Source organism: Lissotriton helveticus, chromosome 2_1, assembly GCF_964261635.1.
Source record: "Lissotriton helveticus chromosome 2_1, aLisHel1.1, whole genome shotgun sequence".
Lineage (NCBI taxonomy): Eukaryota > Metazoa > Chordata > Amphibia > Caudata > Salamandridae > Lissotriton > Lissotriton helveticus.
In genome coordinates, this window is record NC_136059.1 from 1,193,898,426 (window position 1) to 1,193,915,637 (window position 17,212).

Below are 17,212 nucleotides of genomic sequence, written 5' to 3' on the forward strand. Positions count from 1 at the left end.
AAAACGAATGTATGTCTGTCTGTCTGTCTGTCTGTTTGTCCTTTATGAATTACTACACCATTCATCCGATCACCATGACACTTTGGGAAGTTGTTGAGTACACTCCCGCGAAGGTTTCTGGCATAACATTTTTTAAAATATCCCCAGGGCCCACATAATCTTTCGAATTGTACGCACCAGACGGAAAACAACAAATCGTGTATCCACAAGCACTCGAATAAATAAATAGAATTAAAACACCATTCATCCGATCGGCATGAAACTTTGGGAAAGTGTTGAGTACACTCCCACGAAGGTTTCTGGCATAAATTTTTTTTAAATATCAGCCCCCCAGGGCCCTAATAATCTTTCGAATTGTACGCACCAGACGGAAAAACAACAAATCGGGTATCCACAAGCACTCGAATAAAGAAATAGAATTAAAACACCATTCATGCGATCGCCATGAAACTTTGGGAAGTTGTTGAGTACACTCCGGCGAAGGTTTCTGGCATAAACATTTTTTAAATATCGGCCCCTCAGGGCCCTCATAATCTTTCGAATACTGATGTACGCACCAGACGGAAAAACAAAAAATCCTGTATCCACAACGACTCAAATAAATGAAGAGAATTAAAACGACACTTTAAAATGTTTTCCATATTAAAATGAATAAGTTTCAATAAAAATGACACAATGTAAATTGAATGTTATCATAACGAGTTTCCTTGAATTTCCTTTCTTCGGAGATCGCAGCAATGCGCGACGGGTAAGCTAGTTACTCTATACATTTTGAGAGAATGTTGTCCGAATGAATTACACTTAATGGGAACAACAAATATGAACCACAAAATGTGCCCAATTTAAGCACAAATGCAATCAATTCCTCTAATTATTCTATACCAAGATCTTAATAATTAGCAGCTCTATTTTAGACATAGGCTCCTCACCACCTGCTACATTTCTTCCTTTGCAACAATTTATTGCTTTTGTTACTGTTTTTGACTTGAACACTTGTTTGAAACACCAATAGTATTTTAAAAAGAATAACACTGAGATACTTTCATTTGATTTGAGTCACTCAATGTCTTCTCAAAGAGTGGGTTTCCAGATACACAAAAAATTAATCAAACGACTCCATTGCACAAAAAAACACAAGCTAATCCTAATATTATGGCCAACTATTTACCTGTCACAAATGAACATGGCTTGGAAAGGTTATTCAGAAATGTGTTGACATCCAACTAGATAATCTTTTTGAACAAAGCAGGCTTTTTGCCCCAATCTGGTTTCCAAAGTAGATGCAGCACAGAAAAAACCACTTACAAAATCCACTGAGATAGCCAATGCATTTTGGATGATGGGCCTGCATGTCTCCTCCTCCTTCTTGATTTATTGCTTATATTAGGTATAATTGTCTATCATGGTAGTCTCACCCAGGCCCCAAAGACTTACCTATTTTAGTGGAGTGATGTTGAGATGGTTTCCTGCCTACTTGTAAGCACGTGATCAGGATAAGAAGATCCATGTCAACTTTAGGGCTAGTTCCTTGTGGTGCTCCACAGGGATTGATCTTGGCAGCCATGTTCTTCAGTCAATATATGGAATCATTAACATTTTTGATGGAGGAGGCAGAAGTGGCCAAACATCAATATACTAATGTCAGTCAAGGCTACATGATGATTACCTCGATAAAAGACATCAGTTGCTAAAAAAAATGTCTACTGCACTTAAAAGATAGATATAAGCAAATCTCTTAGAACTGAATACAGCCATGTACGGGGCAATAAACTTAACAAAAATTGTCTTGATAAATTTCAGATGGAAGTCTTTTATCACTTGCTGTTCAGTGACATTAAATCACTAGGAAACTAAATAGAATTCCTATGGTTTATCACCCTGATCAAATTTTCTGTAAAATCCTGATTTTCTACAAACAATTGTGCTTTTATTCAAAGAGTAGAATGGTGCCCGCATAATCTCAATTGTCTTTAAAATCACAATTTATTGTGACAAATGTATTCTTTTCCATCTATTATTACTGTTTTCCACTCCTCTCAGGGACCCCTGGAATGCCCTGGGCTTGGATACCTAAACAGATTTACACCAAACCTACGAAACACCATGTGTGCATAAAGTTCGACTTTCATGGCAAGTTTGGTGTAAGTCCTTCCAGAGGTTCTTTGCTGTAGGCACCCGCAAAGTATCCAGTGGGAACTGAAATGGAAAAACGCTTCTTTTTTCAAGCACTCAAATTCTCCCCACCCTGCACAGAACAACATGGAAATTTGCATTCTGGACCTTAGCTTACTACTAATCAGGAATGTCCTCAATTATGTCATTTGAGTTGTCATTAATCATGTTATGAGTGATGTTAATATGTGAGGTTTTAAGCTGTGCATGGCGGGGATGGACATTATAGTTGCCCAGTAAACTACAGCGGATGGATTTCAGTGTTTTTTTTCTTTTTTACACATTAGTTTTTGTCTTATTTCAACACCTAACTATAACTTCATTTTACCATTTAATTATTTTCTGTGAATTTCTGACTTTAAAAAAAATATATAAGATAAGATCATGTGTGTGTGTATCACATTTCATTTTAAACAAAGAAACCAAATAACCCCATAAATTAGCATTTGCATTTAATCAAGCTGCACAACTAAACAGCCAATAAAAAAATTAAACTAAGGATAATCAATTCACTCCGATGTGTACTAAAATTGATAATATGTGTATGCTTTATTGCAGGATGAAAATGCACCACAAACCTACTGCGGCTGTCTAAGATGGAGGCCATTGTCAGACATCGGGACCATTGCTTGGATGATCACCTTGAGTGATGCCGTGCATAACTTTATTGATGGACTGGCGATTGGCGCCTCATTCACTGTGTCTCTTATGCAGGGTCTGAGTACCTCTATTGCAATCTTATGCGAAGAGCTGCCTCATGAATTCGGTAAGATCAGTTCAAACATTTATTAGCAAACAGTATTAAGTTAATTTTGGATGGATGTAGCATATTACTATGCAAGTCATTGCCTATTTGACATTTGTGCTGTATTATAAAAGAGAGCTGGGGAATCCACACAAGTAGGAGACCAATTATTTTTCATTCCTACTTCTCAATATAATACTGCAGAACACATGCTTAGCCCAACATAGTTTGTGCTAATCTTGCAGTGTAAATACACATACAAGAATAGTCCAATGATTAAATGATTACTATTTTGAGATCAGTCTTTTATTGCTGGATTTCTTCATATTTTTTATATTATTTAGAATTGCTCAGCCTGACCATACAATCCTTTCAATTCAATGTATGTGCGGAATAACTTGTGTTTCACTATGCTAATTCTTGTGGTGAAATACTCCTGGTTAGAGGCTGTCAGTTGCTTGGTGACCTGATACCTTTGGGATCTTAGTCCTTCATCAGCTGTGCTTGCCAGAAGAATAATTAAAAAATAATATTAGAGTGAGCAAAAAAAACCAGAGCTCACCATACAACATGTAGGCAGATGTCAGAAGGTGAAGATCCAAACAAAAAATGTGGGGTTCATTTTAAGTTGTGTATGGCGCAGTGTCGTCCTACTGATGAGCCAGATGTAACATCCCTGCCACACCGACTAAACAATGTCTGTCATATATAGAGGCAGTATTCTAAGGTGCTGGGGCTTCCTCCCCATAGTCGTTTACTCCACCATGACTATTTCCGTCTTCGCAGGAAGAAAGTGTGTGGTGGCAATTCCACCTTGCCTGTGCTGCATGTTGAGACTTCTACTACCACATGTGGGTACATGAAATGTTCCCCCAACATGTGGATATATTCCCAGTACTTGCATCGCAAGTGATATTCTGGGTACTTCTCCCAACATGTCAGGCACATTTATTTATATGCGGCTTCATGCAGGATAGCTATTGCTTCTATTGCGACCTTTCACAGATGAGGGAGGCACCACCATAAATGTTGGTGGACTGGCCAGCCTATATTGGACAACCATTCAGACGCCATTTTTATTTACATTGCCTTCTTGACATTCCTTTATTTTTATTTTTTATTTTATTTAATGCGATTTTATATAGCGCGAACATCACCCGAAGGTGTCAGAGTGCTTTACTTAAGAACCAGTTGCGATACATAAGGACTCAGGATTACGTGCGTTGCATTGAAGATACAAATAGAAAAAAATTGCAAATGTACAAGTTATAGTCACACAAGGAGGAGCACTCAAGGAAGGGATACGAATGGATATACTCTAAGAGTGACATAGGAATGGTAGATAGTACAAAGGTCTACTGCATATACTAGTGATTAGAGTTATCCCTATATACATAGGGAAGGGATACGAATGGAACGGCACTCTTCCACTCCTTCTTAAGAGGGCTGGCGAGCAAAGAGGAGGGTGTGTGCAGCTCCTGAATATATCTTTCTGCGTATGTCCCATTACCACCCTGCTTTAAATCAATCCTTTAGATTAGAATAATCAAAATTAAAAAAAAAAGATTATAATTGCAATAGACTCTACACTGGGCCTAGCATCGGAGTATACACACAGACACTGCGAAATATTGGTAGTATAAATACTACTAAAATTAGCAAAATATCTAACATTCACACTGTGAGCATAACTGTTTTCTTTATTCGAAGATGAAAATATTGTAAAATAAAATGTATTTGTCTTTTTTTGCAGGAGACTTTGCAATCTTGATCAACGCAGGGATGAGCATCCCGCAGGCTTTATTCTTCAACTTTCTGTCGTCGTGCTCCTGCTACATCGGACTGATCTTGGGAATAGTAGTGGGCAACAACTTTGAGCCTAACATTATCTTTGGCCTGGCTGGGGGCATGTTCCTTTATATATCCCTGGCTGACATGGTAAGAGAAACTTTTCGAATTCTTCAGAATACATATTTGGACGGTATCCTATTGCACAGCAGTTTCTGGTATAAGGATGTTTTAACCATAGTTGACGGAAAGACTTGCGAACATTACATTTTTGATATATTACAAATAAATTAAATATAGGGCAAGCTGTTTCGTGGTCGATTAGATAATGTATTTGTATCAATGAACCGTGATAGCTGAGAAATACATTTTGTTCTTTTCATCATGATTTGGACAGTGTTGAGTGCCCACTGCTGCATGTGAGTGGAGTCCATCATCAGTTCATTTGTGCACACAAAGGTAAGCTTAGAAACGTGCAATACGTCAATTATCTTCAAGGAAGCCCACGGTCTCAATGTCAAGGACCTTTTCAGATAAAAGTCACACATACGAACAGTGTTTGATCCACAAAGCGTTTCCCCCACGACTAATTGTGATTTGTCTCTTGCAAAATGCAAAAATTACAAATACTTTATACATCCAGAAGCGTTTAAATGGTTCAAGAGAAACCCGAAATATGGCTAATTTCTCCTGAGTAATTTAAGTAAGAATTGGTGTCATTTTAAGGATTTTGGGGACACAGGACAAAACAAATTTGGGGGGCCCTGTTCAGAATAAATTTGAATTTTGTTACCCATTTCCAGCTACATTCAAGCCTCCATGATGCCAAACAATACTAAATTGTATGTTAAAATTTAGCACAGTCACACAAAAAAGTTGAAATATGTAATTTTTAGTTCCCAAAAATCTTTAAAATGATAAAGAGCAAGAAACCGAATGAAAGGTAGGGGTATGCAGAAAGAGAGAAAAGTTTAGATGGAGAAATAGGATAGACAGTGTTTACATAGAGAGAACATGAGAGAAAACTCATTTCCCATTAGCCCTGTGCAACTGCCCACTTTGCCCATGTCTTTAAATGTATCTGGTAAGAATTGTGCTATTGATTCGAAAGTAGGCTGTGAGTAATGTCCAAGCAAATGTGAAGAACTGGGTGTTCCGAGAGAAATATTGTTGTAAAACGAGAAGCATGGGGCGAATGGTCAGCGGTGAGCAATGCAAAAGTTGTGAATACCAACAAAGTAGTAGTGTTTAGGGACATTAGAATACGTGTTGTAATGCTCTTCCAACACTTGTGCTTCAGCTGCACGGTGCTGTCATACTTATAGGGGTGAAGCAAAACATTCACTTTGAAATTCAGAAGATGTATGTAGGAAGAAATAGCGAAAACAAGGAATGTTTTTATTGGAGCAAGAATATAATAATCACTCAAGTATATATTTTTTTTAAACTTTCTAACCTTCCGTCTGAGAGTGATATGCTAGAAGAGGGTTACAGAATATATTTCAGTATTCATTAAGAATATGTTCTACTAGGTTATGGATCAATTCAAATGTTTCAGAGTTAGTCAGGTAGTTTACTTATTTTTTAACTAACAACTTTCTTCAAGTATGACGTGATCCCAGAGTAGATAGGGGAAAAAAATAGAAAACAGGAGCGTGGAATGATCGACTTAATCTCAGGCACTGGTGATTAATTATTCGGGGCACAATCAGTGGTCGAAGTGTGGAAAAAAAGTAGGGGAACTGTGGGCGGAGAATCAGATGGCGGGAATAACCTGAGGATTGGATCAGTGGGCGGAGTTAGAGGTGTGGCCAGGATGCGCAAAACATCCCAATCTTTAGTATTTGTGTTGCATTTCACTGACCAGTTACAGCCTATTATGTTATGTAATTCAACCAATGGATACACATGATTATTCAACGATTAATATGAGCTATTGACATTAGAAACATATTCCACTTTGTGAATTTATTTTAATCACAGAATGTCCCCAAAATGCTTAAAAGTGGAAGCACGACCATTTCTTTCCGAGCCATGGAGTTTCTGTCGTCAGCAATATACACAGAAACAATCAATTTTACGTGTGTAAATGACTGTACAGCAAATGTTACATAAGACAAAGGACTACAAGGTGTAGGAGTCACATGATAACCATACTAGTAGACAGTATACTTTAATAGTGATTGGCCTGGAGAAACACAAACTCAGAATTTAAAACTTAATACCATGATTGGGGGTTCTCTTTAAAAATCATTATTGATTTGTATCAAAAATAACACTTTTTGCAACATTAGGATAATCAAAGGCTTAGAGAAAAAACCATAACGCTCTAGTTTATACCTTGCAGTTTGTATGCAGCTCTTAGATGAAAGTTAATAGCTCACTGTTCTTTGTTAGGATTTTAACTTATAAACTGCAAGTAGCAAAAGGATCTCACTGACAAAAGCAGTAACCCACCGACCTATTTACAATATGTGCACTTTGTGATGGGCCTGGTACATTTTCTTTGCAGCAGGCACATTAACCCTCTGCGCTATCTTTCCATGAGTCAAAACTTCCACTAGACAAATATCCGATCTCGCTCTAGGAAGAAGTTTATTCATCAGAGTTATCATGACATTTTTATTATTGCCGAAAATAGCTGGCAGCCAGGAAGGAGGCAGCAAGTGCTTTTAAAACCATAATATACGAAGCCCCCACTCAAAGTCAGCGCCCGTTGCGGTCACACCAGTCCCACCGCCGTAGAGCCAGCTCTTCTCAGGGGTCCTGTGACTTCAGTGACAGAGTCACTGTTGCTCTAGGGTCTGCTACTTCGTAGGCCTGCCCACAAGACTGGAGGTGAACTTCAGTATGGATTGTGGTGGGCAAGCCTTCAAGGTGAACCCACACTTGCCACTGCTACGGTCCACCTGCTGGTGCTAACACACCAGGGCTTTTCTGGTGCCTTCTAAGGTCTGGCATGGGAATGTGCTCCCTCAGGAGAGTGGTCTGGGGGACTGTTCATGAAGGCTGAACCTGGTTCCCCAGTTCTAAATTTAGCATCTCTGCCCCCAGTGCTACATCTGCTCCCTCACTGAACACCATACTGCACCACTGAGAGAAACTCATACTGCCTTCAACTACAATCCAATTTGACCTGCTATAAATAACTGGATGCGACTCCATTCCAATTACACACTAGGCAAGAGGAATATGCTGCCTAAAAGAAAAGGTAACACCATCCTGGAAAAAGCAAACACTCATAAGGATTGAAAGATTTAATAAAGCATGTAAAATGTAAGCAGGAACATGGTGAACTTAACGCTTTTACAGCCATTATTCAGAAATCGGTACAAAAGGGGGTGGTGATGGATGGAGCATCTGAACCAATCAAACACTCACACCCAGTCAAAAGATCTGGGTTTGATCCATCACCGTTCTTTAGCCCACTCTGCCACCCCAGTTCAGACATGGCTATATGCAAATCAGTCTGACCCTGTGCCTCATGGGAACAGTCCAGCCCGAACTGCCAAGCCATGCCTTCCCTGGACCGGAAACAAGCTTCCGAGGACCGGTTTCTGGCATTCCAGCCGTCTTCAGCCCGGCTTGCTTGAATCCATTGGCAAAGTGAGCAAGGGACTCACGTCTGAGCATACCCTGCCACACTCATGGCGGCCAAAAGCGGTACAAAAGGGGGTGGTGATGGACGGAGCATCTGAACCAATCAAACACTCACACCCAGTCAAAAGATCTGGGTTTGATCCACCACCGTTCTTTAGCCCACTCTGCCACACCAGTTCAGACATGGCTATATGCAAATCAGTCTGACCCTGTGCCTCATGGGAACAGTCCAGCCCGAACTGCCAAGCCATGCCTTCCCTGGACCGGAAACAAGCTTCCGAGGACCTGTTTCTGGCAGTCCAGCCGCCTTCAGCCCGGCTCGGAAACAAGCTTCCGTGTACCGGTTTCTGCCCGCCATAAGTGTGGCAGGGTATGCTCAGACGTGAGTCCCTTGCTCACTTTGCCACTGGATTCAAGCTAGCCGGGCTGAAGACGGCTGGAATGCCAGAAACCGGTCCTCGGAAGCTTGTTTCCGGTCCAGGGAAGGCATGGCTTGGCAGTTCGGGCTGGACTGTTCCCATGAGGCACAGGGTCAGACTGATTTGCATATAGCCATGTCTGAACTGGGGTGGCAGAGTGGGCTAAAGAACGGTGATGGATCAAACCCAGATCTTTTGACTGGGTGTGAGTGTTTGATTGGTTCAGATGCTCCGTCCATCACCACCCCCTTTTGTACCATTATTCAGAAATCAACAAGCATTTTTGCCTGAAAAGTTAAGGACATAACTACAGGGCCCAGAAAGGACCCATTTCAATGTCCACTGCTTATATGCTTACAAAACGTAAGCAGTATGGTTTCAAAAGACCACATTTGTGAACACAAAGCCGTCGTACACATTTCGTTTTCCAATCCACCCATCAACCAGGTATTGCAGTACCTCCAGGCAGGGCCGGTCCTAGGATTTTCGGGGCCCTGGGCAAAATGGAATGTGGGAGGCCCCTGAAATTTACATAAGTGACACCTTCTGATCTTGGGGAAGCTGCTTTGTGCAGACTCCACTTAGGCCGCAGCTCCTCTTCTCAGCCACCCCAAGCAACTCTTGTACAGCCCATTTCGAACTGAAGGTGTGAGAATTGCTTGGGGGCTGAGTTAAACCTGTGTGGGCTAAAGTGCTGACAATGGGCTCTCTGCCGAGTCTCTGAACTGGCTGCCTGAGAGGTGTACCCTCCCCTAGGCCTTTCCACACCATCCCTTAGAGGCCCCAGGAGGGGGGGCCCTCGGGGGGCCCCTCCCATGAGCCCGTTTGTGAAGCATTTCTTTCACTCTGATCAGCAGACATACACGAGGACTAGTGGGGTGTTAATTGCCATTGTGGGGGGCCCCATCCTGGCAGGCAGAGTGCCAGGCCCTGGGCAGCTGCCCACAGTGCCCATACCTAGCGCCGGCCCTGCCTCCAGGTAGGAGGTACTGGAGGAAAACAATGCTGTTCAAAGAAAGACAAGAACACAAAAGTAGCGCTTTACTGGCAAACTCTGTAAAGTAGCGCTAATGTGTTGGGGTTTGAAAAAAATTATCTGGTCACTTTAAGAACACTCTATCTTGCTTTATTTAATTATTTTTCAGAGTTTGAACATTTTATATCCGAGGCTGCACTTTGGAATAGAAAAATGTCAAAACGGCATTTCCAGCAAAAGTGGTTTTCTTTTTTGCATCCATTTCACAGGGGTACAAATGGACGACAGGAATAGACGGTGACAACCATTTCTTGATTCATGATTTTCGGAAAAGTGAGAAGGAGTTAGACAGAACGAGAGGGAATAGGAGTAAGAAAGAGGGGGCAGCTGCCAGCGGCAGAGCAGAAGCGCACACCTTCCTTGTCTTGTCTGGGCAGGAAGAGACAGAGACCTTTTCCTTCTCTGCTCCCCGCCCGTCCATGAAAAGAATATTTCTGACGTCCAGGGACGCATGTTCATAATAAAAAAGTAGGGGAATGGGATCTACAGAATTAAAGTAGTAGGGGCACGCCGTGCCCTGCCGTTTCTGCCCACTTCGACCACTAGGCACAATCCATATTGTTGTTTTTCCAGAGGCCAACCATATGCAAATCAGAAGTGACCCTACTTCGATAAGATTAATCAGTTTGAACCCCTATGCAGGGTCCCTTCCGAAAAAGAACGCAAGTAACTCTAGACAATGTGTGGCCATGTTAGGCCTCATTAGCATAGAAGTTTAAAATTATGCAGTGAAATGGGAACCCGAATAATTACCAGAGGTTGAGATTAAGGCAAACATTCCACCATTTGCCTTTTTGTGCTGCCCAAAGTGCATCACACTCAAGGTTGACAATTACAAATCCTACCCGTATAGTGATGACTCGAGACTGGTTCAGATTGTCAGTGCCTGTAAAGTGTACCCAGGCTACAACGTCAGGATAGCACTCCAGCAATGAATAAGAAACCTATAAGTGAAGTGATCAAAGCATCATTACTTCTGTTGGCGGCCTGCTTATACATTTGCTCTCACCGGTGTATGTTAAAGAAGCTCATGGTCTTCGTTTGATGCCTTATTCCCAATTATTTTTTAGCATCTAATTCTTATTTAGGTGGGAAAATGTAATCTGCAAGTGCAGATTCTGTGATTCACAGTATCAGGATCAATACACTGCTTCACCCACACCACAGCAGACAATGTATGTGTAGGGCATATTGCCTGCAGCACTCACTTTAGGTGTAGTGGGCAGGAAGCAGGACCATGCGAAATGCATGCAACATCAACAAACACTAATTTCCCCGCCTTGTCTATTGCATTTACCACCTTGAAGACAAAAGTTTTTATCTTTGTTAATGCTCTTTCTAGTGGATACTTTATCGGAAGATTCCTCACCTTATGAATATTTTCGGTGGTGTCAGACTAGCTCTGGGAACTCAAAAGCAGTACTCCTGACTGTTGGCAGGTAGTGTTGTAAAGCTCCACACACGTTCTAGCTGGGCCGCATGTAAACTCCACCCAGGCGTATTGACATCAGTTATTTTTGAAGAATTGCGGTGCCCTCAGATGCGGAGCCCTTCGGTAATTTGGCTTGACCAGTGTACAGTTCAGTATTTTGGGACCTTTTCAGCTGTCAAAATAGACCATTCCACAGAACAGGGGAGGCTGGTGGGAGGGTTGGGTGGGGTGAGGAGTCTGCAGTTAAATAGAATATCCATCACAAAGAGCGTTACTAAAGTCCTACCTCCCCTGGTGGTAGGTATGTGGAATGGCTCATACCAAAAAAGTCTTGCAGGACCAAATGGGCAAAATGCCCATCCCTGAAGACTTAACTGTCAAGACAGTAGTGCTTCATGAATGTGTGGATTGATGCCCACATAGCAGCCAGACAGATAGCCAGGACAGGCACTCCGCATGCCAATGCGGAAGTAGCAGACTTAGCTCAAGTGAAATGAGCCCACAACCCATTGAAGGGCACCTTTTTAGCTCAAATATAGCAGATATGAATGCAGAGTACTATCTATTTAGAGATAATTGTTTTCTGCACTGGTTCCACTTCTTTGCCCATTAAAAACCGACAAAAAGCTGCTCGTCCACTCAGTGATTTTTGGTACGATCAATATAAAATATGAGGGCTCACTTGTATCAATCAATCACTTTATTCAATCTAAATAAAACATAGATCATAAAAGTAGAGTACAATATTACTCATCATCTTTTTCCAAAAAGTGTCAGTGCATAATACAAAGTTAGTAGCATGGTTACAAGAGCCTGGACATAGATCATGAAAGTACAATACAATGTTAGTCATCTGTTTCAAAAAGTGTCAGTGCATAGAGCAAAATTAATAACAAGATTACAAAAACCTCACTCATCGGTCTGCCAAGCGCTCCAATTACCCACATGTAGTTTTACAGTGAAACTATTATTCTTTTGGCTAATTCATTCTTTCGATCAGAGAATTTCCTAAATAATTTGCCTAGGCACCATTGATGAGACATTAAAAAGAATGATCACTATGTAATCTATTTTATTATATATATGATATATTAAGATGTTAAAAACATACAAACATACAAAAAAGACTTAAAAAGGAGTTGGTACGAATGTCAAATTGCCATTGTCATTGCAAACATGGATTCCATTAGTCCTTTCTATGGATATGATCACCTGCTCAGTCAATCAGTAAAATCTTTTTTCAGCTGATAAAATCACCATAGAGGTATACAAAATAAGAAATTCACTTTACAAATTCATAGCATTAAAAACAAAGAGTAAATTACGCAATGAATAAATAGGGGTGATTAATCAAGTCTAGTTCTTCTGGACGCCAAGGCTGCTCATAAAGAGAAAAAAACTGCAAGAGTAACATGATCAGTTGGGAGCTTCTGGAGATACAACAAGGCTGGCCTGACTTGATTAAAATTCAAAGAGCTCAATAGCAGAGCAAAAAAGTGCTTCCTCTGCCAGCTATAATAGGAAAAAAACATAGTGGAGTGCAGCAAAATCTGCCGAGACATATTGTCACAGCCGCATGATGTCCTTGCCTCAGGCCCTGCCCCCCCCCAGACGGGGATGCCAAAAGGCGACGCAATTGGTTGAGCCTAAATCTGAAGCTCTAGGTGCTCTCTCTCCAGATATAAGTGTTACAAGAACAACCTTTTAACACCCCCCACATTCAACTTTGAAAGGGTGGTGGGGTCATCAAAAATATCTGGCCATCCTATATGGTTAAAAGCAGCTTTAACATGAGCCAACTTTGGTATACTATGGGCCCGATCAAGGACCAGGCAGTCCACTAGGATCAGTTGGTTTAAAGACAATTCTGCCCTTTGCCAAATCTTCATCCAACACAGTGGCAGACTCAGGGATAACAAATCCAACACTTGGTCAAGCCCAAGCTCTGCCTGAACAGAGAAAGCTGGGGTAGAGTTTGTAACCTGAACCAATGTGAGAAGAAAATTATTTTTGGCTGCTTGGATACGATACAGCTTAGCTTACCCCCAGACCTCACTACCATATCGTAACTGAGAAAATACACAGCCTGGTAAATATTTAGCAGACCCCTTAGCACCCCAGAGCCAACCCTATGTGCAAAGCTAAAAAACGCCACCATAGTTTTTAAAAACTCAGCTCTCTTCGCCTTCGCCAATAGTTTCCAACAATTATTTACATCAAATAAAACCGCCAAATAGGGGAATGCCTTCACTTTGCCCAGGGTAGAATTAGTCACCTTAAAATTCTTGCCCCTATTTGATTTAGGGCTCACTACCATCATGTATGACTTTGAAAATGTACCGCCAGATCAAGATTATCCAGGAATGCCACGTAACTGGCCAGAAGTAAGTCCAGCCCCTGAGCGATCCGTGCCATAAGAACTGCGTCATCCGTGTATAATAACACTGGAAGATATCTGTCACCAGCCTTGATGCAATCCGCTGCAACTGATAACAGCGTGGACTCAAGCCCATTTACATACAGAGCAAATAAAAATGGAGCCAGAATATATCCTTGACGCACACCCGAGCAGGTCTGGATGAGCGAGTACAGGCGGGTATGCAGCATTTAGAACGCAAGCATTACCACGGAATACCTTTACAACGCGGGCGTAACAACGAAAGTTGTTATCACGCACTGCACTGGGGGGCGCTCAAGGATAGTAAATGATTTAATTTACTATCCCAACACCTTCCCTACTATCCACGGGGACTGGTGTTGGAATAGTAAATTAAATTAATCAATTATGCGCCCCCCAGCGCAATGCGTGGTAACAACTTTCGGTGTTACGAACGTGTTGTAAAGGTACGCGTTGTCAATGTATGCGTTCTAACGTCATACATCCGTACAGGCGGCGTCCTGAGAAAAGCGAACCGAGGCATGGGTCTCTGAGTGCAGGTTAGCCAATAGGGCCACAATACTAGGATCAATCTCCATCTCACACAGCAGAGTCCACAGTTTCACTCGATTCACCCTGTCAAAGGCAGATGTCAAATCCATGAAGTCTAAGGGCCAGATGTAGGTGGCCAATTACCGGTCGGTAACGGCCGAAATCGGCCGTTACCGACCGGTAATTGGATTTTGAGATGTAGGGGGGAAAAAACAGGCATTTTCGGTAATTTTACCGAATCGGTAAATATACCGGTCGGTAAAATTACCGAAAATGCATTTTCGGTATGTAGGTGCCAAGTTGCACATTGACACAGGGCTTTGAAAATCGGTATTTTACCATGCAATATAATTGCATGGTAAAATACCGATGCAGGTGTACATGCACATCTGTGCATGTACACCTGTGCCATGTGGCATACATACATGCCCTTAGGGCATGTATGTGTGCCACATGGCACACAAGCCTAAAACAGGGGTGCCAGAGGGTGTCAAAGTGACACCCCCTGCACCCTTGCTAAAATCGGTATTTACCGATTCTGTAATTACAGAATCGGTATTGCCCATTGATTCCTATGGGCTTCACAGCCCATAGGAATCAATAGGAAATACCGATTCGGTATTTCCACATCTGGAAATACCTACATCTCCCCCCTTCATATTTACCACTTCTTAAATACCGAATCGGTAAAATTCGGTATTTAAGAGGTGGTAAATATGAATTACCTACATCTGGCCCTAAGTGTATAAATTCAGACAGAGCCACTGTATATTTATTAATAATTAGATCGAGATTTAGGCATTGGTCTTAGGTGGACCTCCCAGCTCTAATACCATACTGAACATCACTTAGGATGTTGTTCTCTTCTGCCTAATCACTTAGCCTATTTAACATCACCATCCCCAGGACTTTAATAGTTGAACCCAGCAATGATATTGGTCTATAACATTGTGGATTGTCGCTGTCCCCCTTCTTAAAGATGGGAACAGGGACCACAGTGGACCAAGAGGGCTTACTTTAAATTCAGGCAATGTCATTTCTCCTTCTCTTTTGAGGGATAAGTCAGGGCAAAGACTACCAGAAGGGTAATAGCCTACCCAACCTCAAATGGTACTTCGACTTTGGGCAACAGTGCAGCATGTGTCCTCAAAACCAGCTTGTCAGAAAAAAATTATGTGTAAGTCAGGTGGATTTAGAGTGTCTGAAGCTCCCTCACATGTCAAGCTTATTTTATGGCAATTAAAAAGACTGTTTTTAATGTCAAAAGGCACAGATGTCAACTGTGCATCGGCTCAAAAGGGGTGCACACGATTAAGGTAAGGATTAGAGTTAAGTCTCACTGTGGCATCACAAAGGTCTTTGATGGAAACAAATTCTGAAAACCTTTGATGAACCTCATCACAAGTGAATTAAACAAAGTCTGATCCCTCAACCCTAAAACAGCCAAAGATGTCAGCAAATAGCCTTTAACAGTGCCTAACACAAGTCCTTGCTGGACCAACAACAAAACAAACAACACTCAGACAGTTTTACATGAAGTGAGTCTATCTGGCTGGTGGCATACAAACCCACAAACATGTCCCAGTACCTGGAGTACACTGACTTTTTATAGATGGACACCTGGCTGCCAGAATAACATCAATGACCTCAAAAGTAAGATCAAAGGAAACTGCCCGCCACCTCTCAATCTTCACACATGAGGTGCAGATTGCAAAGTCCCTGGTGCAGCGCCCTGCCCTGTTGCTGAGACACTAGATCCTCCCAAATTGTCTGCTTGATTAAAGGATGGATGTTCATGCTCAGAGGTTCTGGGTACCACACCCTCCAGCTCCAGTGAAGCACCACTAGGATGATTTAGGACCACTCTGTCTTGATCTTCTTCAGAAGTCTAGCCAGGAGAGTTAGAGGCAGGCAGGCATACAGGAGTCCAAACCTCCACTCTAGGTGGAATGCGTCTCCAAGAGAGAGCCGTCTTGGGAACTCAGGTTAAAAAAAACACCAACTTTGCATGTTCTTTGTGGTAGCGAAAAGATTGAGAGAGAGTTCTCCCCATTGCGAGGGTAAACCTCCTGTGCCACCTCTGGATGTAACTGCTATTCAGGGTGTGCTAGGCTTCGGCAGCTGAGTTTATCCACCATCCCCAGACAAGTGGGTCATGACTAGAGAACTGCCCTGGTGAGTCAGCCACTTCTAGAGGCGCAGAGCCTCTTAACACAGGTCTAAAGATCCCAGTCCACCCTTGTTTTTGCAGTGGTTTTGTTTGTGGTGGTGTTGCTTATGAGGCCCTATGCCAGCCTTCCTTTGATAGTTGGTAGAAGGGCCTTCAATGGCAAGTGGCTTGCCCATAACTTCAACCAACTGATTTGGAGTAGGATTTCTGCTGGAGACCTGAGTGCTCTGATATCCACCTCTCATAGATGGCGTTGCTAGTCCAGTAGTGATGCATCTATCACCACTGTCAGCTTAGGTGGGGAAAAGGGAGGAAGGAGTCTGTCCAGTCACGGTCTAGAAGCTCCCACTGTTGATCTTTTGCAGGCTTTTCTGAAACTAGGATGGAATCTCATAGGTTCCCCTAGTGCCCACTGGGACTTCAGATCCCACTGCTCGGAACAGCATGTGTTTTGTGGCGTGTTTGACTAGCAGAATTCAGGAAGCCAAGTCCTAGTAGCCTCAGTAGGGAAAGACTGGCACACCGACCTCAGAAGGTGCGCTGGGACGGGTGCCATGACTTTGGTGAACACCTTTGGGGCACTGGTGAGGCTAAAGGGCACACTGCAAAATGAAAATGCTCATGGCCCACTCTGAACCATCTACAATGCATGCAGGCATGCAGGATGGGAATACAGAAATAAGGGTCCTGCAGTTCCAACACTACCATCCAGTCTCTAGAATTCAGGGCAGATAAAACCTTGGCCAGAGTGAACATATTGAATTTGTCCTTCCGCAGAAACCGCAGGAAGATGTTGAGAGAGCAGAGATCTAAAATAGGACAAAGGCCACTGGCCTTCTTCAGCACAAGGAGGTAGCTGGAGTAACATCCACTTCCTATTTTCAAGGCTGAAACCCTCTCTAAAGCTACATTGGCCGAAAG

At 42.3% G+C, this 17,212-nt stretch overlaps 1 protein-coding gene across 1 annotated transcript in view; it reads left to right on the forward strand.

Moving 5' to 3' along the window:
- SLC39A8 (solute carrier family 39 member 8) overlaps positions 1 to 17,212 on the forward strand; it is a 264,221-nt gene that overhangs the window by 204,032 nt on the left and 42,977 nt on the right. Inside the window, exons 7-8 of the mRNA XM_078677474.1 lie at positions 2,731 to 2,938; positions 4,671 to 4,855. Coding sequence (XP_078533600.1) covers positions 2,731 to 2,938; positions 4,671 to 4,855 — 393 coding nt within the window. The remainder of the gene's footprint in view (positions 1 to 2,730; positions 2,939 to 4,670; positions 4,856 to 17,212) is intronic.